We start from the raw sequence: 22,768 nt of genomic DNA, 5'->3' as shown, positions 1-22,768 counted from the left end.
CCTTGGTGAGTGAGAGTCATTATAATTGGGTGAAATGGGTTTAAATACACAGGCACAATGAATAGTGAGGTTTAATGGTAAACAACAATTCTAATAAACTGGGAAAAAAATACCGCAAGACAAGAATAGAAACCAGGCTTGGCCTATCATGAGTAACATTATGAGCAATTTTCAGAAAAATGCAGTAAGCTTATGGCTTATGAAATACACCCAGTCATCAGTTTCCACATTACATCCTTGAGGTCCTGGTTCCTCATGCTGTAGATGAGGGGGTTCACTGCTGGAGGCACCACCGAGTACAGAACTGCCAGCGCCAGGTCCAGGGAAGGAGAAGAGATGGAGGGGGGCTTCAGGTGAGCAAACATGACTGTGCTGACAAACAGTGAGACAATGATCAGGTGAGGGAGGCACGTGGAAAAGGCTTTGTGCCGTCCTTGCAGTGAGGGGAGCCTCAGCACAACTCTGAAGATCTGCACATAGGACAGAGCAATGAAAATAAAACACCCCAACATTAGAAAAGCAGTAAGCACAATCATCCCAGCTTCCCTTATGTAGGAGTCTGAGCAGGAGAGCTTGAGGATCTGGGGGATTTCACAGAAGAGGTCCCGGGCATTGCTTTGGTCAAGAGGTATTGAAAATGTATTGGCAGTGTGCAGCACAGCGTTGAGAAAGCCACTGCCCCAGGCAGCTGCTGCCATGGTGGCACAGGCTCTGCTGCCCAGGAGGGTCCCGTAGTGCAGGGGCTGGCAGATGGCAACGTAGCGATCATAGGCCATGATGGCGAGAAGAGAAAACTCTGCTAGAAGGAAAAAGAGTAGCAGAAAGAGCTGTGCCACACATCCTGCATAGGAAATGGTCCTCATGTTCCAGAGGGCATTGGCCATGGCTTTGGGAACAGAGGTGGAGATGCCACCCAGGTCGAGGAGGGCGAGGTTGAGGAGGAAGAAGTACATGGGGGTGTGAAGGCGGTGGTCGCAGGCTACGGCTGTGATGATGAGGCCGTTGCCCAGGAGGGCAGCCAGGTAGATGCCCAGGAAGAGCCAGAACTGTAAGAGCTGCAGCTCCCGTGTGTCTGCAAATGCCAGCAGGAGGAACTCAGTGATGGAGCTGCTGTTACACATTTCCTACCTTTGGGCAAGGGAGCCTGACAAAAGGAAGAAATGACAGTGCAAAATTTAAGGACTTCTTTTGGACCACTACATATCTCAAGAAACACCCCACAAAGCAAAACACTGCCTCATTCATTTCAGGAGGATCTTTCTGCTGCTCCTTGTCTTATGTCTGGTTGTTGCTCTGAGGGTGCCACAACAAGCAGGGTGCTCTGCTGTGAGCTCTGCGGCAGTCAGCCCTGGTCTGCAGCAACACTTAGAAGGGAACCTGGAGTGATCTGAGAAGTCTGCTGGCCAGGGACATCTCCCAGTTTGCAGGTCATGAGGAGAAGGTCAAATAATTCCTCAAAAAACAACAAAGCTGATGTTGGTACTGTCTGTAGGCTAAGGTGTGTGAGGTGCCTCAGAGCAGCAGCAATGCTCCAGGAGCCTTAGTTTCTTATACAGATACTACAGCTCCATTACCATCCCTCTCACTCACAACACAGGTAGGAAAATGGAAGCAGAGATTGTAGAAGGTGCACTGCCTTCAGGTAGGTCTTGCCTTGCAGTTCTGCTGTGCAGTGCCCTGGGGAGGTGTGGGGCTGTGAGCAGCCTGTCCCTGGCAGCAGGCTCTGGGCAGCAGCAGGACCCTGCCCTGCCATGCCGGGGGAGCTCCTTCCACCCGCAGCTTCTCCCCGCAGCCCCTGGGCAGCTCCCTGGCCAGGCTGAGTGCTGAGCCTGGCAGGCAGCAGAGGCCCTGCCCTGGCACACAGCCCCTGGGGCACAGCAGGGACCCTGCTCTGCACCACAGCCCTGGGCACCCCTGCCTGCATCCCCGGCTGCACAGCCTGCAGCCAGCCCCAAGAGAAGGGAGCCCTCGGGCCCTGCACGCTGACCCTGCAGCACACAAGCCCTGCATGCCCTTCAACTCCAACACTGACTGTACTCCTGACAGCTCCCATCTGCTGAGGGCTGTGCCAGCTCCAGGAGAGCCTGGCAGGGCATGCCGAAGCATTGCCCTGTACCCAGAGACCTACCGTGGGGAGGTGGCTCTGATGATTTCTCTCCCTGCCAGCTCTCCTCTGCCTTCCCCCCCAGGCTGCCCTGAACCTCTCTCCCACTTCTCTCTCCTTCCCCCATGCCAGCTGCAGGCAGTGCCCCCAGCCCTGCTGCCCCTGGCAGAGGAGCTAAGTGGCTGAAGCAGCTTTTCAAGTAGTCCAAGTCTGATGCAAACTCCAAAGCCTCTCACAGCCTTAATGATTCCACTGAGGGACATTACTGACAAAGTCTCCCCATGGCCTTGTTAGAGCAGAAAAGTGCAGGCAGTGATTACAGGGAGACCAAGGCCAAGGAAACGTGGACCTGAGGCTGAGGAAACCTTGATGTGAGCCAGTCAGACCCTGACTCCAGCCCCTGGGAAGGGAGATCCTGTCCCTCCAGTGGGGTTTAGGGCTCTTCCTGGGTCAGTGCAATATGGGGATGGGCAATGCCAAGCACAAGGCTACAGGAGGACATCTCCTAGGCTCCCCAAGGAGGATGAGGAGGCAATGAAACTGTGATGCTGTAAGGAGAAGGTGTCTCCTCATAGGCCTCCATGACAGAGACTAAAGCCAGAGCCCAGCATACAAAGCTGTTAGCTCTGTTGAAGGCTTTCAACCTTGCAAAATATCCCTGACCATAACCACCACAGGGTCTTCTATGGTATCCCATGCATGTGCAACTTTTTCCTTCCTTGCTGGCCTCTGACATCTACCTTGCTTCCCCACCTTGCTCTCACCTGAGCACCTCCCTGCCTTGACTGATGTCTCTGCATCTGCCCTGGGAATTCCATGAAATACAAAGCCAAGGGGTTATCCAGAATTTTTCTGGGGGACCTGTAGCACCACAGGTGCAAAAAAAAAGATTTCTCCTCAGACCCAATCTCAGTGCCCCAAGCTGCACTTGATGCACTTGATATTTCTTATACTCTTTCCCACTAGAAAGAAAAACTCCACGTGCTCTGAAACCAGTTTCAGTCTACTCCTCTACTGCCTCCATGCCACAGGGCCAAAGAAGCCCAGGTCTCTCAACCTCCCCACACAGATGGAGAACTTCGACCACTGAAGCCTGGCAGACCTCCCCTCCACTCTCTTGAGTTCCTCTGCACTCCTCCAAAACCTGGAGCCACACCCTGGGACAAACTGCTCCAGAGGTAGCCACAGCAGCACTGAGTCGAGGAGGATGATAACCCAAGTGGCCTGGGTGGCCCCCGCTGCCTCTAGTGCAGCCCCGTAAGGAGCCGGCCTTCCTCCCTGTCAGCACGTCCCACTGGCTCCTATGGTGTCCTCGTAGCACCCAGGCACTTCTCCTCAGGGTCCCCCCTCAGCTGCTCACGTCCAACCCTACCCTGATGGATGCAGGTATTCTGCCCCACGTGCAGCACTGGCCACAGCTCCTTGCCATGTTCAGGGGGTTTCTGTCAGCTAAAGGCTGGAGATTCCCAAGGCTCCCCTGCCCTGAAGCTCCCTTTTGTCAGCTGTTCATGGTCAGGTGCAGATGGCTCACCCTGATGGTGGTGACTCTCACAAGATAACAGTGTGAGGAGTGTTAGGACTCCAGAGGCACTAAGGGAGGTACTTCTTAAGTGGAATTTCCTACCCAGGCAATTACCATGAGAACCATCTCTGAAACACCCAATGACACTATGAAGCAAGCAAAGCCAGGACCAGAGGCAACATGTGTTGGGCTCTTTGTATGCTAGGGTATTTTCTGGGGAAATATATACCTCTACAGACACACATGCAATGTGGATTCTTCCAGCAGCTGGTCATGAACCCTGTGTAAAGCCAGGAGCAGGGCCCAAGATCCCCTCACGTTCCCTGAGCAGATAACTTCCAATGGAAATCTCCCACACTGAATCACTGAACCTCTGTCAGCATCAATGATAATGGAAGGCACCCAGATGCAGTGGTTTAACTGCTTCCTTCTTCTCTCTGGTTTTGGTTAGTAGCTCCTTCCTCATCCGTGACAGGCTCCTGCCACTTTTTCTTGACTTCATTTGTGTCTGGGTGGACAGCACTTGGGTTCAAAGAGAAGATCCTCAAGCATTAAGCTGCTCCTTGTACCACTCCTCTCTGCAAGGCCATATTCCATTGGATTCCTCCACGCAGGCCCACCAACAGGCCCAAGTTTGCTCACCTCAAGGCCTCTGCTTTGCCTTGGTCCCCTCTCTCAGTAGCCTCACCTCTGTCTTCTCATCCCTGCCTTTTACACTCCTGAGCACCTCATCTTGTTTTATAACATGAGGTCCTGCAGGGCTCCCCTGTCTCCCATTCCATCAAGATGTTTTCAAGAAGCTCCCAAATCCTCCTGGATATTTTGTGTAAAGGTATGCTGAAGCAGAGGACCTGCTCCTTCCATTTCATCTGGTCAAGGACCTTTTCCAATGCACCAAGAGATGATGTAGGGGGGGCAGTGATGGGTGCCAAACCTGGTCATTTGTGCCAAATGATAAAGAAAGAAACAGCATGTGGGGAAGTGAACACAACACAGGTCTACCACACAGCTTGCTTGACCTCTCTCTGGTCAGGATGTACTGATCCCGAGCTTAGAGGAAGTCTAAGTCCCCCAGTGATATGCTTAGGTGTTTCAAAAATGTTGCTTGTGTGTTCCAGGGAGGTGCTTGGATGTCGCGGGGAGATGTTTGGGTGCTGCAGGAAGGTGCCTGGGTACTCGATGGGGATGTGTCTGGGGGAAATACTTATTTCTCCAGGGAGATGCTTGTTGTGCAGAGGTGCTTGGTGCCTCAAGCGAGGTGCTTGTTTCCCTTGGGAAGATGATTGGGTGCCCTGTGGAAATGCCTGGTTACCCCCAAGGAGGTCCTTGGCTTCTCCTGGGAGATGCTTGTCTACCTTTTGCATAAGCTTGCATGATCCAAAGAGATGCCTGAGTGCCCCAGAGACATGTGTTGTGCCCAACTGAGGGGCTTAGGGAGTCCATGGAGGTTCGAGGGTGACCCAGGCAGATCCTTGGCCATCCCAGGAAGATGTGTGGCTTCTCCTGGGAGGTATTTGATGGCTGTAGGGAGGTGCTTGGGAGCTCCAAGGATGTTCATGCATGCCCTGTGGAGATGGTGGGGTGCCCATGAGTGTTTCTTTTGTGACCCCTGGAGGTGCTTGGTTGCTGCAGGCTCTAGCAATTCCTTGTGTGCCACAATCATCTCACGTAGGCAGGCAGGAATTTCCCAGGGAACTCAAGCATCTCCACACTTGTCTGATTCTCTCATCCATGGAGGTGCTTGTTGACCCCACGGCCATTCTAACTTTCTCCAGTGTGGACCTTGGGTGTTCCAGGGAGATGCTTGGTGAGTCAGCAAGGAACTAAGTATCCCTGGGGAAATGTCTGAGTACATCAGGAGGAGCATGATTTTCCAGGGGACATGCTTAGGTGCCCAAAGAGGTGCTTGTGTTCACCCAGAGGTGCTTGAATGCTCCAGGGCAGGAGCCTGGTTCTTAAAGACTGAGTGCTCCACGGAGAACCTTTTGTGTCCAGGGAGACAGTCAGGTGCTGCAATAAACTGCTTGGGTGCTCCAGGGTGGTGCCTTCTTTTCCCCAAAGGTGCTTGTGTGCCCTGGACTGATAGTGGAGTCCTCAAGTCCTCATTTGTTCCTCAGTATAGCTGCTTGCATTCTCTGGGGAAACGCTTGAGGTATTTGGGTGCTTGAAGGATGTTCCTTTGTGCCCTGGGGAGATGTTTCAGTGCTCTTGTTAGGGTCTTGACTTTTGTAAACAACTCTTCAGTTGTCTGGGAGAATTTGTCAGTGCATCTGGAGTGAGATGCTTGAGTGCTAAGAGGGAATTCATGAGTGCCCCACTAAAATGCTGGTGTCCCCTGGGGAGATGCCTGGGTGCCTCATGGTCGTACTTGAATGACCCTGGTAGGTGCTTGTGCACCCCACGGAAGCTCTTGGGTGCCAAGGGAGGTGCTTCCCATCTGCAGTGAGAGCTTTGTGTGCCCCAGGTGGTGTTTTGGAGCCCTGGGGAGATGGGAGATGCGTGGGTTCTCCACTGAGATGTAGGAGTGCAGTGGGGAGATTGTTGAGTGCTCCAGTGAGGTGCTTGGGTGTTCCAGGGAGGTGCTTCTGTGCCGCAGGGAGATGCTTGGGTGACAGGGGCAGAACATTTTATTATGAGGGAAGAAAGGTATGTGCTCCGGGGAGGCTTTTCCTGTGCCCCAGGGTTATGCTTATATGCCCTGGGAAGAAGCAGCTTGGGTCCCCTGAGAATATCTTTGGGCTTCTTAGGAAGATGCTCTATTCCTCTGGGGTCACGTGAACGCCCCATGAGATGTTTGAGTACTGCAGAGGGTGGTTTGTGCACCTCCAGGGAGGTGCTGGAGTGCACAAAATGTGCTTTTCAGTGCCTTAGGGAGGTGCTTGTCTGTCCCTGTGAGATGCTTGGTTGCTCCAGAGGGGTGCTTGTGAACCATAGGAAGGTACTGGTGGTCCCCAGAGAGGTGCTTGTGTGCCATGGGAAAATGCTTACAGACCTTGAGGAACTCCTTGGTCCTCCAGGAAGGTGCTTGTTTTCTCCAGGGAGATGTTTTTGTACCCAGGGAGATGATTGTTTGACCCAGGGCAATGTACCTGCCCCGTTTCACCCCAAAACTTTCTTGGAGGAACAGAGCACCTCTCTGGGGAACAGTAGCATCACTCATGGGCACACAGCCATCTCCATGACGCACCCAAGAACATCCTTGTAGCACACAATTATCTCCTGGATGGAAGCCAGCACTTCCCTGGAGAAACCATTCACCTCCCTGGAACAGCCCAACATCTCCCTGGGGAGCCCAGGCACCTCTCTTGAAGACCAAGGATCTTCCTGGGCTACCCAAGCATTTTCCCAGGGCATGCTGGCATCTCCTCAGGGCATCCGAGCCCCTTCCTGGATCCCAAAGTCTTCTCCCAGAGGCACTCAAGAACATTCCCAGAGCACTCAAATTTCCATTGATTTGGTGCAACAAAGCACAATACGTGGGCACCCAGGCATGTCTCTGGAGCACCCAAGCATCTCCTTCATGCACCACAGCATCTCCCCAGGGTACACAAGCAACTCCAGGGGCATCCAAGCACCTGCCTAGGGACCCCCAGCAGCTCCCTGTTGTTCACAAGCTCCTCCCAGGGGTACACAAACATGTCCCCAGTAAACCAATGCTTCTCACCTGAGGAAACATACCTCCCCGCCAAGCACTCCAGCGCCAGTCTGGAGCAATCAGCCACCTCCTGGGAGCACCCAAGCATCTCAACAGGGCAAACAAGCACCAGCCCAGGGAACTCAACAGCACTCCAGCACGTCCCTGTAGGACACAAACTGCTCTCTGCATTACTCAAGCACCTCCTGGGGCACCCAAGGGGGAATAAGAGCATCTTCCTAGGGAGCCCAAGGACATTCCCAGGGCACACAAGCACCTCCCTCCCCAGGGCACATGAGAATATCCCTGCTGCACCCAAGGTTCTCCCCTGGTCCCTCAAGCATCTCCCTGCAGGTCCTAAGCATCTCGGTGGAACGTGTAAGCACCTTCCTGGGCACAACACCCATCTTCTTGGAGCAGACAAGCAATTCCCCTGGGAATCCAGCACCTTCCTGGAGCATCCAACTGTCTTGCTCGGGGCAACCAAACACCTCCCCTGACATCAAAATGTATCCCTGGAGAACCCATGCCTCTTCCCGGAGCAACCAAGCGTCTCCCCAAGATGCCCAAATATCTTCCCAGGACACCCAATAACCTTCATATCACACTTAGGAGGAAGGTCTACAACAACATTTCTTGGTTCCTGTTGTGCTGTGGGGCTGCTCAAAGACAGCCCCTGCTCAAGCAGCTGCTGAGCTCCAGCCCCTGCTTAGGCTGCAGCGGAACTCTGGCCCTGCTCAGCCTCGGACATTCCTCTGCTCCAGGGGGATGCCTGTGTTCCAAGGGGGTGCCTGGGTGCTGCATTCCTGACATTGCTTGTGTTCCCTGAGATCATACTTGTGTGCTGGGTGCTCCACGGACCATTCCCCAGTGAGATGCTGGTGTTCTCAAAACACGTGCTGGTGTGCGTGCTGGAGACACTTTTGTGCACCCCTGAGGTGCCTGGGTGCCTCAGGAGATGCTTTCTTGCTCCATGGAGGTTCTTGGCTATCCCAAGAACAATCTGGGTGCTCCCTGGGCTTCTTGGCTGCTCTGCCCAGATGCTCCCTGGGTGCGCAGGGAGATGCTTGGTTTCTCCAAGGAGACATCTGGGTGATGCAGGGAGCTTCTTGGACGTCCCAGGAAGATGGATTTGTGATCCTGAAAGTTTCCTGGTGTCTGCATAGAAATGCTTGAGTGCTATTTGGAGACACTTGTGTACCCTAGGAGATGTGCTTGCGTGCCCAAGGGAGATGCTTGTTTTATTCAGGGTTGTCGCGTTAAGGGGTGTAGCTGATTAAGCATTACGGGCCCGGTCGGATTCAGGGTACTGAACCAGTCGGACATTCACCAACAACACGTTAACCATCTGGGGTTCCAGTCAGACATTCACCGACAACACATTAACTGTCTGGGGGTCTGGTTGGATTCAGAACACTAAACTATCACGGATAACCACTCTTACCCTAGTTGCACTTAATGAGAGCTATCACAGTGCAATCAAATATGGTTTATTACAGCAACAGATAATCAGGTTCTTTATTGCTGGCGATAGTGACTGTCTGCAAAAGCAAGCTATCATGCATGAAATACACAGGTGTTACAGGTGTTACAGGTGTTACAGATGTGCAGCCTAGAAATAAACGCGTTAAAAGGAACAAAGACTCTAGAGAGATTTGTAAGCAAGTATTCAGATCTCACCCAAAGGCGTCCCAATGAGGGGGGAAGAGAGGCTCAGCCCGTCAACTGATCCCAGGAGTCAGGAGGTCCTAAGGATGTTGTATTTCCTTGGGATGGTATCTCCCCTGACGGTTGTATCTTCCCTGCCATCCCCTCTGTCTTGGGCCAATTAATATTATTTTCTATCTTTTAGGTGGAGCTTGAGTGGCTCTAGTCAAGCATATCTTAGTTATGATTGGTGAGAAGTTCTCCCGTCTTCGTTTAAAGTAATAGTCTCCAAGAAATTCAGGGCGCATGCTCAGTGAGGGGTGGTCGCACCTTGGAGGCAGGTAGCTTTTGGGATGGAGGTGTGTTTTGGTATTATAATGATATTATAATGAGCAAAAAGTACACTAGGGTACAGCATTTGTCAAAACATGACAGGTCCTTGGCTCAGGGTGGCAAAAAGTGCAGCTTTGTGCACAAGATAAATTGAGTCCCCACCTGGTCACAGAGCCTAGCCGTGGTGTCTCCACTCCACTCTATGCTCCGTGCTGTTCCTTAGTGCTAGCACGCCAAGTTTCCCCAGCGCGATAGCATCTCAGGTTGGGAGCCTAGGGAATGCTGAGGTAATGCAGTTATGCCCTACCCTGAAAGCCTCTTCAATGCTGTACCTTTTTCTTAAAAATGTGAATGTTAGTTTTATTTTCCTAGTTACTTCAGGCAAGTACACCACAAGGGTAAAGCTTTGTTTCTCCAGGGAGGATTTTGGGTGCTCCAGGGAGATGTTTGGGTGCTTTTTGTGTGATGCTTGGCTCCAGGGAGATGCTGGTGGGCTTCGGGGAGATGCTTGGTTCCTGCAATTTGGTGATTGAGTCCCCTGGGGAGATGCCTGCGTGCCCACAGGGACATACTTGAATGACCCCGACAGGTGTTTTTGCAGCCCATGGAAGCTGTTGCATGCTAAGAGAGGTGCCTAAAATCTTAGTCAATGAGATACTTGTGTTCACCAGGTGACATTTTGGAGCCCTGGGGAGCGCTGGCTCTCCAGGAAGATGCTCAGTTCCCCTGGGGGACACTTGGATGCCCCAGGAGGCAGTTGGGTACTGCAGAGAGCAGTTTGTGTGCTTCAGACAGGTGCTGGAGTGCTCCAATTGTGCTGTTGAGTGCCTTAGAGAGCTGCTTGGTTGCCCCTGTGAGACGCTTGGGTGACCCTGGATGTAATTGTGATGCATAAGCAGATAATGGAGGTGCCAAGGGAAGTGCTCGTGTGCCCCAGGAGGTGCTTGTGTGCCATGGGAAAATGCTTATGGGCCCCAAGGAACATCTTGGGTCCTCCAGGAAGGTGCTTGGATTCCCCAGGGAGATGCTTGTGTACCCAGGGAGATGACTGTTTGACCCTGGGTGATGTATGGTTTCTCCGGAGAGGTGCTTCACTGCTCGAGGGTCATTCCTGGGTGCTTGAAACATACACTTGAGTGACCTATGCAGATGCCTGGGCACCCATGGGTTTATTCTAATGTTCCCAAGGGAGGTGTTCCGTTCTTCCAAGGAAATGGTTTGGTTCTCTATTCAGATGTCTGGGTTTTTCAGAATAATGCTTGTATGCCTTTGGGAGATATCTTAGTGCATCAGGAGGTGATGGGTTCACACTGGAAATTCTTCAGAGCTCCAGTGAGATGCTTGAGTGCTGTGCAGAGGTGCATGGATCCACCCGGAAGATGCTTGGGTTCCCTGGGGAGAAGATTGGTACCTCAGGGACATAGCTGTGTGTGTTCCAGGAAGACTTTTTAGAGCTCCAGATATATGCTTGGGTGCTCTAGGTAGATGCTTGTGTGTCTTGTTCATGTACTAGCGTTTTCAAGAAAAAAGTTTGTGTTTCCAGTGGACATTTTTGGATGTCCCAAGGAATTTGCTTTGTGTCCAAGAGGATGCTTGGTTCCTCAAGGAGGATGCTTATGTTCCTGTGGGAGGTGCTTGGTTTCCCCAGCAAGATGCTTGCTGCTAAGTGTGATGCTGGTCTACTGCAGTGAGATGCTTGTGTTCCCCATGAACATGCTTGTGCGTCCAAGGGAGGTGCTTGGGTACAGCAAGGAGATGCCTGGGTAATGCAAGAAGATCTCTGTGTTCCCGGAAATTGTCCTCAATGGGTACACAGCTGAGATGCCGGGGTGACTCAGGAAGACGCTTGGAGTCTCGAAGGATCTCCTTGGTTGCTCCAGGAAGATTCTAGGGTGCTCCAGGGAGGTTTCTGAGCAACCTATTGAAGAGCCTGATGTGCCCAGGGAAACTCTTGTCTCCTCCAAGGTTCTGCAGGGCTGATCCAGGCAGTACACCTTGGAGACATGCTTTGGATCTCCAAAGGAATGCTTGGGTTCTTTGGAATCATGCTTGGGAGATCCTTTGGTGGTTCAGAAAGGTGCTGGGTTTCCCAGAAGACATTTGAGGTGACAACACTAGGTGCAACAAGATCCATCCTGGAGAAGCAAAGCATTGCCCTAGTTCACACCAACATCTCCCTTAGGCACACAAGCACGTCCCGAGGGTACCCAGGATTCTCCATGCAGCAGACAGGCATCTCCGTGGAGCACCCAAGCATCTCCCCAGACTACCAACCTGTCTTACTGGGTGGACCCAAGCACCTCCCCAAAGCACATGATTTTTTTCCAAGGAGCATTCAGGCACCTCCCTGGAGAAGCCACATACCTTGCTAGGGAAAGCAAACATCTCCCCTGGGAATACAAGCATCATCCTGGAGCACCCTCCATGGCACCCAAGCATCTCCCCAGAGCGCACAAGCACCTCTTGAAATCACTGAGGTTTTCCCAAAGGCACACAAGCAGTGCACTTGAGTAGACAAGCATCTTCCCAAGACACCTAAGCTTTACCTTCTATCTGTCAGGCATCATGCAAGGGCATCACAGCACATTGCTGCTGCTCTGGAATGCTTGGTTGCCCTGCAAAGATGCTTGGGTGCTCCAGCGAGATGTCTGGGTTCCTCAACCTGAACCTTGGGTGCTCAGGGTGCTGTAGGGATCTCCTGCAAAGCATCTCCCCAGGAACACAGATATTTCCCTGAGGCACCCAACCATCACCCCTAAGAACCCAAGCATCTCCCTGGAGGACCCATGCATCTCCCCACAGCACTCAGGCATCCCACTGCAACGTTACTGAAGCATCTCCCCAGGGAACCCAAGCACATCCCAAGGTACTCTGACGTCCCTCCAGAGCTCCCAAGCAAGTTCTTGCAGCATCTCGATTGTTCAAAAAGCACCTCTCTGAAGTATGCCAGGACCTCTCTGGAGTCCCTCCCTGGACCACACAAGCATATCCTATGTATGACTCAAACATCTTGCTAGGGAATCCAAACACTGGCTTGGAGATATAAATCAAGTCCAAGCATCATTCTGGATCCCCGTCTTTTCTCCTTGAGCAAAATAAGGGGCACCACAGTATCACCTGGGGGCACCCAAGCATCTCCATGGGCACCAGGATCATCCTTGGAAGACCCAAGCATCTCCACACAGCAGCCATGCACCTTCCTGCAGAAAGCACGTGTCTCCCTGGGGCACAGAAGTGTCACCTTGGAGCTCCAAAACGTCTCCCCACAGCGTTCAAGCATGTCTCTGGAACACCCACGCAGATTTCTGCATCCCACAGGCATCTTCCCCAGTTATCCAGGCATTTTCAGGGATCTCAGGTGTTGCGAGGACATTTGTTGTCGACGGAAGGGAGACACAGACGCTCAATATGAGTGATCAGTGAACTTCGATTTATTGGATAGCTCAGTCGTCTTTTATCTAATTCAATATAATTAGCTCATACATATTGCAAAAGCTAAGCTCATGATTGGTTAGTGCATTTCTCTATTCTATCAGCTAGTTTCCCACCGAAATAACACAGTTAGTACTTTCCCAGACCACCAACAGATATCATGTTCTTGTACCTGAAACCTCCCTGAAACCTCCCTGAAACCTCCCTGAAACCTCCCAGATTTTACGTACTTTCCCAGGCGCGTTTACGTATTTTCTCAGGCTTACTTACGTACTTTCTCAGGCTCATTTGAGCTGTGTTCGATACTTTGTTAGCTCGCGGCCTCCTAGCTGTTCAATGTTCACATGGCCTACTTCACTTAACCATTCCTCCACAATTCCCCCGTTTTTATTTTGGGCTATAAACACCTTCTCTGTGAGTTGTTCTAGTTTCCTAGATAATCAGCTAAAGACTACCCGCGCAGCAATTATAATCAATACAATTATAAGCAAAAGGCGAAGTCCCTCTTTGATTAAGTAAAAAACCCATCCCCCTACATTTCCAAAGACAGATTTAAGCCAATCATCAAACCAATTATTCTGTATCGTAATTTTTTGTGTATGATCCCTTAGCCATTTCAATTGATTGTGAATTGATTGCCCATGATCAGAGAGATTAAAGCAACACATTCCTTCTACATCTTCACACCCATGTCCTTGAGCTAATAATAAGAAATCAATAGCGGCCCTATTTTGTAATACAGCATGTCTTATGCTCTCCATATCTTGCGACATTTCAGAAAGAACTTGTGTTGTTACATTTGATTGTTTAACAGCCCAACAAGCAAGTTTATTAATGTTAGTCAAAGCATGTGCAGTTCCCACACCAGGCACTAAAGAAGCAAAGAATCTTCCTGCTGGACCCCACAGTTGTACACCATCATTACAGTCAGAACCCAAAGTTTTTAGTTCTCGTTTAATTCTTCTGCTCCCTGTCGAGTTCTGCCACGAGTGCAAATCTGGAGCAAAAAGTGTGAGTCGTCCTAGGTAACACGGACCTCCAAAAGCACTAGCTGGTATTCCTTGCCATGCACGGTCCCCACAGATTAAAAACATGCCAGGTGGCAAAGCTTTGGCCTGACTTTGAAACCAGATCGAATTGGTGTCACCTATTCCATACGCCCCAAATGGTACACTAATGTTACCGGTGTTGTTCCATCCACAGTAATGTCCATCGGCCTCAAATCCAAGGGTCCTCGATGTTATGTTGGTCCAGTGCGTTTTATTTTGTTTCCCTTCATTGAGTACAAAGCATGTTTGTGTCCAGTTACTACTGCTATTCCCTACTACCACAGACCCCAGGAGATCCAGTTCTTGAGGGTCCCATGGCAGTGAGTTATTAAGAGCTTGCAGGGCAGCAACTACTCCATCCGAGACATTTGCAGAAAGGGATCTACTGAGTAGAGTAATACTGGCAGAATATGGTGCTAACATTTCACTCAGTTCCTTTGGATCCCCTATTGGGACCCCAAATAAGCATGTTCTAAAAGGATCAGATGCAGAAGCAAGAAACAGACAAAATGAACTTTGTCCGGTTTCATTAGCCCAGGTGACCCACATATTCTGCTGAGGGTCAATCTTCCCTAAGATGGCATTACCATGTCCAGCCATTATTATAACTGATAGCATAATCAAAGTCCCTTGTTCTGTTATTTCAGCCATGATCGTTGTCATCCTCTTCTTTCTTCGATGGCTGGCTTTACACACCGACTAGGCACCCAGGTCGGACCTGTAGGGGAAGAGACACACACATAACCTCGTCCCACATAAATCACATCAGCAGGCCCTAACCATTGCCCTGTTTTCATATCTCTGTACAATACTCTCATAGCACATTTATTATCATTTTCAGACTTGGTGTAATGACGTGCTGCAGGTGGTTCGTCATTTTCCCCAAAAACACACAAATGATTCAGAACAAATAGAGTCTTGTCCACCCTTTCTCTAACATCAATAATGTCTTTAAACCTTTCCAAATATTGTTTAACTGTTCCATTAGCCCTTTCCACAATAGCCTGACCAGTTGGTGAATGTGGAATACCAGTAACATGTTTAATGTCCCATAGTTCCATGAATCGCTTGAGTGGCCCACTAACATAGGCTGGACCATTATCAGTCTTTATAGTCTGTGGTACTCCCATTACTGCAAAACAACTGGCAAGATGACGTCGTACATCCCGAACTTTTTCCCCAGGCTGCGGTGTAGCCCAGATCATGTGACTATAAGTGTCTATTGTTACATGCAGATATTTCAATCGTCCAAATGCTGGAACATGAGTGACATCCATTTGCCACACTTCATTGGCTTTAAGCCCTCTTGGGTTTGTCCCGACTCCGAGTCCCACCCCTGAGTTATAATTACTACACGTTGGGCAAGCTTTTACTATCGCTTGCGCATCAGCTCTAGACAGTTTGTAAGCCCGCGCAAGTCCCTTAGCATTCTGGTGAAAAATAGCATGAGCCTCCCGAGCTCTGCAGAAGGGAGATAATGGCGCTTCAGTGGCTGGAGCGGCAACTAATTTATCCGCCCGAGCATTGCCTTCTCCCAGTCCTTCCACCCATTGGTGACTTCGTATATGTATCACCGCATAGGATTTGCTTCTCTGCGCTATAGCAAGCTGTAAGCTAGTTAATAGTTCTGCAAGGCGTTCATTTTTTACATTTCTTAAGGCAGAGTCCTCTATGCGATTAGCTATACCTACTACGTATAGAGAATCAGATACTACATTTAAAGGGGCATCTTTCCATTTTATAAATGTCCATACAACCGCATAGAGCTCTAATGTCTGTAATGAATCGTTGTCCTGGCCCTTTAAGATTTGATGTTGCCAGCCTTGTTCGTCTTTCCATGTTATTGCAGCAGACTTGGAGCGCTTCCCAGCGTCCGTGAAAACAGTTACTGCATCTGCTAACGGAGAATCCGACCGTTTGGGCTGGGTTATCCATGCTTGGTTTTCCATCCATGACAATATAGTTGATTGTAATGTCTTTGCCACTATTGTGGCGCCATCCTGTAATAATGCAGCTTGTAGTTTTTCAGAATTCTGTATGTACCATTCCAAGTCACCTGGCTTTATTGGTACCCAGATTGTACTTGGCGGAACTCCGTCTATTTGTAGTATCCGATTTCTTCCTTTCTTTATTAATTCTGACAGCGTGTCAATTTTTTCTTGAATTGTTCTTCGGGGTTGCAGTGGGGGAGCTATCCACTCCAATACCACAGTTTCCATTTCCTTTTCCCCCGTTTTTATTTTTTGCTGTGTGATAGCACCCATCAAGTGTTGTGGACCACACAAAACAGTAAAATCCAGTGGCCTGTCAGGTATGCGTCGATGCGTGACACACGTTGTGATCAATGATGCAATTTGTTGTAATATTTCTGACTGTTTTTCTGATAATGTCACTTTTGCGGCAGGGTCAGTTCCTTTTAATAATGGTCGAAGGGAATTCAACAGTTCATTTGGAATTCCGACCACTGGCCTAATCCATTGTAAATCTCCCAGCAGTTTTTGAGCATCATTGAGAGTTGTGATGTTCGATTGGATGGTAAGTTTCTGAGGCTGAATAGTAGAATCCGTGATTTTCCACCCTAAGTACTTCCAAGGGCTTGTCTCCTGAATTTTCTTCACGATTTATAGCAGGGAGTGTAAAAGCAAACCTCTGTTTATCATTGTCATGTAATGCAATTGTAAAAAAGCAGTCTTTGAGATCCACAATTAGTAATTTCCACCCTTCTGGTATCATAGCAGGATTAGGTAATCCAGGTTGCAGTGCTCCCATAGCACACATCTGATTATTAACTGCTCGTAAGTCATGTAGCAAATGGTATTTCCCTGATTTTTTGGGAATCACAAAAATCGGAGTATTCCAAGGGCTTGTTGACAGTCTCAGATGCCCTTGTTGATACTGTTCCTGTACTAATTTATGAGCATGTAAAAGACTTTCCCGTTTTAGTGGCCACTGCTCAACCCATACAGGTTCATCAGTTTTCCATTTAAGTGGGATCGGGAAAGTCCAAGCAATGGCCACACCTAAAAATTTTGATGATCTGTCGTGAGAACTGCTCCCATTTGGGCAAGGATGTCTCGCCCTATTAGCGCTTGTACTCCTTCAGGTAGTGATAAGATGGAGACACTGCATTTTACCACCTTATCACCTATTGTCCATTGTAGCACTGGTGATTGACGAGCAAGAGTCATGCCTCCTACTCCCGATACTGTGGCATTAGACTCAAATGTAGGCCAATGTGATGGCCAATCCTGTGTGCTAATTATCAATACATCAGCACCAGTGTCCAACAATGCCTCAATCTGTATTTTCTCATCTTTTAAACATACAGCGACTTTTTGTCGTGGTCTGTGTCGCATACCAAGTGTCAATAAAGCCACTTTTCCCGTGGAGCCAAATGCTCCCAGTCCTCGATCCTTTGCAGATTCCGATGCTAATGATTCAGCAAGATGAGGCAATGGGATTAACTGTGCTATTTTTGTGCCCTGCGGCACATGGATTGGAGGAAACATTGCAGAAACCATAATTTGTATTTCCCCAAAGTAGTCCTTGTCAATAAGTCCAGTTAATATTTGTAATCCATTCATGGTGGCAGACGATCTCCCTATTAATAGAGCTCCCACAGGTTCCCTATTAACAATAACTGGTCCAATAAGTCCTGTCTTCACCCTGGTGGGTCTCGAATCCAATAAAGTCACATCGACTGCGGTTGCCAAATCCAGGCCGAGGCTCCCTCTGGTGGCTGGTCGGAGAAAAAAGGATTCGTTGCAGTTGGTGCTGGTGCTGTTGCCGTCGCTGCCGTTGTCGTAAAAGCCACTTTTTGTGTCGTCGCGGGGCGGCTCCTCCCGCTGCTCCGGCCGTTTCCCGACGCATTTCGGCGGCATGCTGTAGTGCTGTGAGTATTTGATTGACAGTTCTGGCACCACACAGATTCTGTTTTGCAGTCCCGTCTGATGTGTCCCGCAATACCACATCGAAAGCAACGATATTGCGGTGTCGATACTCGGCTAATAGGACGTCCTCCGGGGGTTTGCAAAGGAGCAAGGGCTGCAAACACTTTTGACTGTTCTTTCATGTTGTCACCTAATTGTTTTACTGCTTCTACTAACATAGTCTGTGGACCTACAGGTACCTGAGACATTCTTTCCAATCCTTCCTCTATTGTCCAAGTACTCGGTAACGTAACTAATATACTACGAGTTGAAGGGTTACAATTTTGGAGTGCACATTGCTTTAGTATAGTGCCTTTAAGATAATCGTGAACTCCCGCTGCTTGTATTGCGTTTGCTACCCAATCGATAAACAACCCGAATGGTTCCTCTCTACCCTGTTTAATTCCCATGTAGGACGGCATTCCCCCTGGCTCTCTAATTTGTTCTAATGCCCTTCTGGCTAGATTCATTGATACCTTAGCTTTGTCTGGTCCCAAGAGTGCCTGCGCCTCTGTTCTAAAATATGGTCCCATACCCAGTAATTCGTCTAATGTAACACCATACAAGGGATCCCCAGGCGCTCGTATTATCGCTACCTCTTCTTGACAGATACCGTGCCAATATGCATTAAACAAAAGTTGTTGATGCTGTGTTAAGATTAGTTTCATTATGCTACGAATATCTCCTGGGAGCAAAATATTTGTCCCCCAAATATAATCTAACATTTGACGAGTAGGTTCTCCTTTTAATCCAGACTCATTTACTGTAGATCGTAATTGTGTTAATAATTTCCAATCCAAATTAGTCAACTGAGCCTGTACATTTCCCTGTGCATCTGGAGGTGAGTACACCACCGGGTAGGCTGTTGTTATTTGTACTGCTACTTCAAGATTCCCTTCCTTCATTGCTTCATGCGTTATTTTTTTCCATGTCTCCTCCCTGTCCTGTACATTGATTTTAAATGGACTTGTTGAAAATGGATTTGTACCTGATTCCTCACCCACCCTTTCTCTATTCTCTGATTGTGCGGGCGGGGGTGCGGGCGGGGCTGTCGGTGGCTGTGGCTGTGAAGGTTCTTCTTCCCCTGATATGGGTACCGAAGTCCCTTGTGGAATTATAACTGTTCTATATGATGGTGGAGAGGGGTAAGCTTGTTCCTCAGCTCTTTGCTGAGTAGAGGAAGAAGCAGAAGCCCCCCCCTTCTGACTGGATGATCCTAATCGTTCTGTTGCAGCAGCAGCTATTTTTTGTTCAGCTTGATGTGTTGCTAATGCATTAGTTACCGCCCTCCATGGCTTCATCAATTTTTTTGCTATCTTGTTATCACTAATTACCTCATCAAATAGTTTGTCCCCAAACTTCCTCCACTCTGCATGTTCAAACACAGTATCAGGATTTAAAAAACAACCCTTAACTACCCCATAAGCTAATAACTTTGGCAATTCCTTTTTACAACATACATCCTGTGTGCCCCGCTTTTCTAAAAAGCATTTGAGCAAATCATACGCCACTTGTCTCTCCATACCTTTATATACGTCGGTACCGTTGCAGCCTTTGCAAAGACCTCGGCGACGCTTTCCGGCGGGACCCTCTATAGGCTCATCCCGGGTGCGAGGACTCCCTTTCCGAGCTGCGGGTGCGGGGATTGCAGGTTTCTTGTCCATTCACCTTTCAGGCCTCGGGTGCGGAGATTCAGCAATTTGTAATCCTTTTCACCTCCTGAGCTGCGTTGCAGGACCGGTCCTCGTATTCCGTCCAACCGTGGCTCGCAGGTTCAATTCCAGTGCAGGTTCAACTCCAGCGAAGTCCCTGTCCCCGTATAGCAGGTCCCTGTTCGGGCGCCATTTGTTGCGAGGACATTTGTTGTCGACGGAAGGAAGACACAGACGCTCAATATGAGTGATCAGTGAACTTCGATTTATTGGATAGCTCAGTCGTCTTTTATCTAATTCAATATAATTAGCTCATACATATTGCAAAAGTTAAGCTCATGATTGGTTAGTGCATTTCTCTATTCTATCAGCTAGTTTCCCACCGAAATAACACAGTTAGTACTTTCCCAGACCACCAACAGATATCATGTTCTTGTACCTGAAACCTCCCTGAAACCTCCCTGAAAACTCCCTGAAACCTCCCAGATTTTACGTACTTTCCCAGGCGCGTTTACGTATTTTCTCAGGCTTACTTACGTACTTTCTCAGGCTCATTTGAGCTGTGTTCGATACTTTGTTAGCTCGCGGCCTCCTAGCTGTTCAATGTTCACATGGCCTACTTCACTTAACCATTCCTCCACACTCAGGCATCTCCCAGAGCACTCCAGCACCTCCACAGAGCACTGGGAGGTGCTTGCATGCCCTGGGAATACCCTGGTGTGCCCAGAGAGATTCTTGCCTACTTCAAGGCTCTGTGGGGCTGATCCAGGGAGGTGCTTCTGTGCCCCAAGGCCATGCTTGGTTTCTCCAAGGAGGACTTGCGCATTCCAGGGGGAAGCTTGGTGACTCAGCCTGACACTAAGCAGACCTGGAGAGATGTCTGTGTGCTTCAGGAGGTGCTTGGGTTCCAGGGGAGATGCTTTGGTGCTGCAGTGAGATGCTGGAGTGCTGTGGGGAGGACTGTTGGTCCTCCAGGTGGATGTTATGGTCCCCTGGGGAGATGCTTGGGTGCCTCATGGAGGTATTTGTATTCTAGAGAGGTGTTTGGGTTTCCTGCGGAGATCTTGGGTGCACCAAGATTCTGCTTATGTGCCCCAGGGACACATATTTTGATGCCCAAGGGAGGAGATTTGGAGCTTTAGGAAGGTGTAGGGGTGACCTGGATTGATGCCTGTTTGCCCCAGGGAGATTCTGGGATGTCCAGGAAGATGCTTGGGTGACCAGGGAGGTGCTTGGGTGCCACGTGGACATTGATTAATATCTCCAGGGAGGTGCTTGGCTTCCCTGGGAAGAAGTGCCAGGTCCTGCACTTGGGACGGGGAAACCCTGGCTGCACGTACAGACTGGGCGATGAGACGCTGGAGAGCAGCCTAGAAGAGAGGGATCTGGGGGTCGTGGTAGACAGCAAGTTGAATATGAGCCAGCAGTGTGCCCTGGCAGCCAGGAGGGCCAACCGTGTCCTGGGGTGCATCAAGCACAGCATCACTAGTAGGTCAAGGGAGGTGATTGTCCCGCTCTACTCTGCGCTGGTGCGGCCTCACCTCGAGTACTGTGTGCAGTTCTGGGCACCACAGTATAAAAAGGACATGAAACTGTTGGAGAGTGTCCAGAGGAGGGCTACGAAGATGGTGAAAGGCCTGGAGGGGAAGACGTACGAAGAACGGCTGAGGTCACTGGGCCTGTTCAGCCTGGAGAAGAGGAGGCTGAGGGGAGACCTCATCACAGTCTACAACTTCCTCGTAAAGGGGTGTCGAGAGGCAGGAGACCTTTTCTCCAATAACACCAGTGACAGGACCCGCGGGAACGGGGTTAAGCTGAGGCAGGGGAAGTTTAGGCTTGACATCAGGAGGGGGTTCTTCACAGAGAGGGTGGTTGCACACTGGAACACGCTCCCCAGGGAAGTGGTCACTGCACCGAGCCTGTCTGAATTTAAGAAGAGATTGGACTGTGCACTTAGTCACATGGTCTGAACTTTTGGGTAGACCTGTGCGGTGTCAAGAGTTGGACTTGATGATCCTTAAGGGTCCCTTCCAACTCAGGATATTCTATGATTCTATGATTCTATGTTTGGATAATTCAAAGGAGAGGCTTGGGTGTTCCAGGGAGGTGTTTGGGTGCCCTGAGGAAATGTTTGGGTGATCCCAGGGAGGTGCTTGTGTAGCCCAGGGAAATGCCCAAGGAGGTGTTAGTATGCCTGGGAGAGATGCCTGGGTGCTGCACAGAGATGTTTGCATGCTCCAGGAGACACCAGGGTGGCTTGGTGGACAGTAGGGTGCTCCAGGGAGGTTCTTGAATGCCCCGGGCAGGTTCCTGGGTGTCCTGGGGAGATGCATTGGTGCTCCACTGAGATGTCTCCTCCAGGAAGATGCTCTTTGGAGATTCTTGGCTACAGACGTTGATGTTGTTCAGCCCTAGGGAGGTGCTTGAGTGCTCCTGGGAGATACCTGGATGCTATAGAGGGTTCTCCGAGAAGATGCTTGTATTCCCAGGGGAGATTTTTTGCTTTCCCAAGGAGGTACTCGGCTTCTCCAGGGAGGTGCCTGAATGCTCCTTGGAAAATATCTTCCGCTTTTGATAGGTGTTTGGGTCCTCCTTGTAAGATAGGTTGGTGGTCTGGGGAGGTTCTTGAGTTGTCTGGGGAGATTCTTGGGTGCTCCAGGGAGAAGCCTGCGTACCCTTGGGATGTGCTTGTTTGCCTAAGGGAGATGTTGGTGTGAACCAGGGCAATGCTTTGTTTGCCAGGCATCTCCTTGGTATAACCAAGCACCTCTCTTGGACACAAAAACATGCCCAGCAGGAACAAAATCATGCCATTGCAGGAGCCAACCATTACCATTCCCATCGTAGCAGCTCTCTGAGGAACTTCATTATACTCCCAGTGGAAACAAGCATCTCTGCCCAGCACTCAGTGGTGCCAGCACGTATCTCCAGAGGGCAGTGAGGCATCTCCCTGGGGCACACAAGCATCTCCCCGGGACATTCAAGAACTTGCCTGGAGAAAAGAGGTTTCTGCTTGGACAACCAAGCAACTCCCCAGGGAATCATAGGGTGTCCCCTGAGAACTCCATCACTTCTCAAGATTTCAACTCAAGGATGTCCCCAAGGCATCCAAGCATCTCCCTGGAGTTCCAAGGCATTTCCACGGGAACACAAGCATTTCCCTGAGGTGCCAATCTTCTCCCCAGGGAACACAGCCATCTTCCAGGAGGACCCATGCACCTCCCCACTGCACTCTAACATCTCTCTGGAGCACTGAAAAAGCATCTGCATAGGTCATCCAAGAATATCTTTAAAGCACCCAGGAATCTCCCTGCAGCAATGAAGTACGTCTCTGGAGAAACCATCCATCGCCCTGGGTCGGCCAAACACCTTCCTGGGTGCACCAGCATTACCCTGGGGAATCCAAGCACCTTCCTGGAGGACCCATGGAGCTGCTGAGGGTAACCAAGAATTTTCCCACAGCCCA

At 49.9% G+C, this 22,768-nt stretch overlaps 1 protein-coding gene and 3 long non-coding RNA genes across 4 annotated transcripts in view; 1 reads left to right on the top strand and 3 right to left on the bottom strand.

The window, feature by feature from the left end:
• The window catches only part of LOC311425694, a 112,320-nt gene that overhangs the window by 52,290 nt on the left and 37,262 nt on the right, over nucleotides 1–22,768 (top strand). The window lies entirely within an intron of this gene.
• LOC311425697 overlaps nucleotides 1–22,768 on the bottom strand; it is a 124,400-nt gene that overhangs the window by 65,106 nt on the left and 36,526 nt on the right. The gene's annotated exons all lie outside the window — the stretch shown is intronic.
• Nucleotides 198–1,121, bottom strand: LOC311425650 (olfactory receptor 14C36-like; the record flags this gene model as incomplete). The annotated part of the gene is made up of 1 exon (XM_084501594.1): nucleotides 198–1,121. One exon carries the CDS (start codon nucleotides 1,119–1,121, stop codon nucleotides 198–200), a length of 924 nt encoding a protein of 307 aa, XP_084357720.1.
• Nucleotides 13,931–19,428, bottom strand: LOC311425701. Its single transcript, XR_014686402.1, has 2 exons — nucleotides 19,176–19,428; nucleotides 13,931–14,439 (listed from the first exon to the last, which is right to left on the bottom strand). It is a non-coding gene; the product is annotated as an uncharacterized lncRNA (long non-coding RNA).

Source organism: Aythya ferina (assembly GCF_964211825.1).
Source record: "Aythya ferina genome assembly, chromosome: 33".
Taxonomy (NCBI): domain Eukaryota; kingdom Metazoa; phylum Chordata; class Aves; order Anseriformes; family Anatidae; genus Aythya; species Aythya ferina.
Note: the sequence above shows the minus strand (reverse complement) of the source record. Positions and strands in the feature narration are given on the sequence as shown.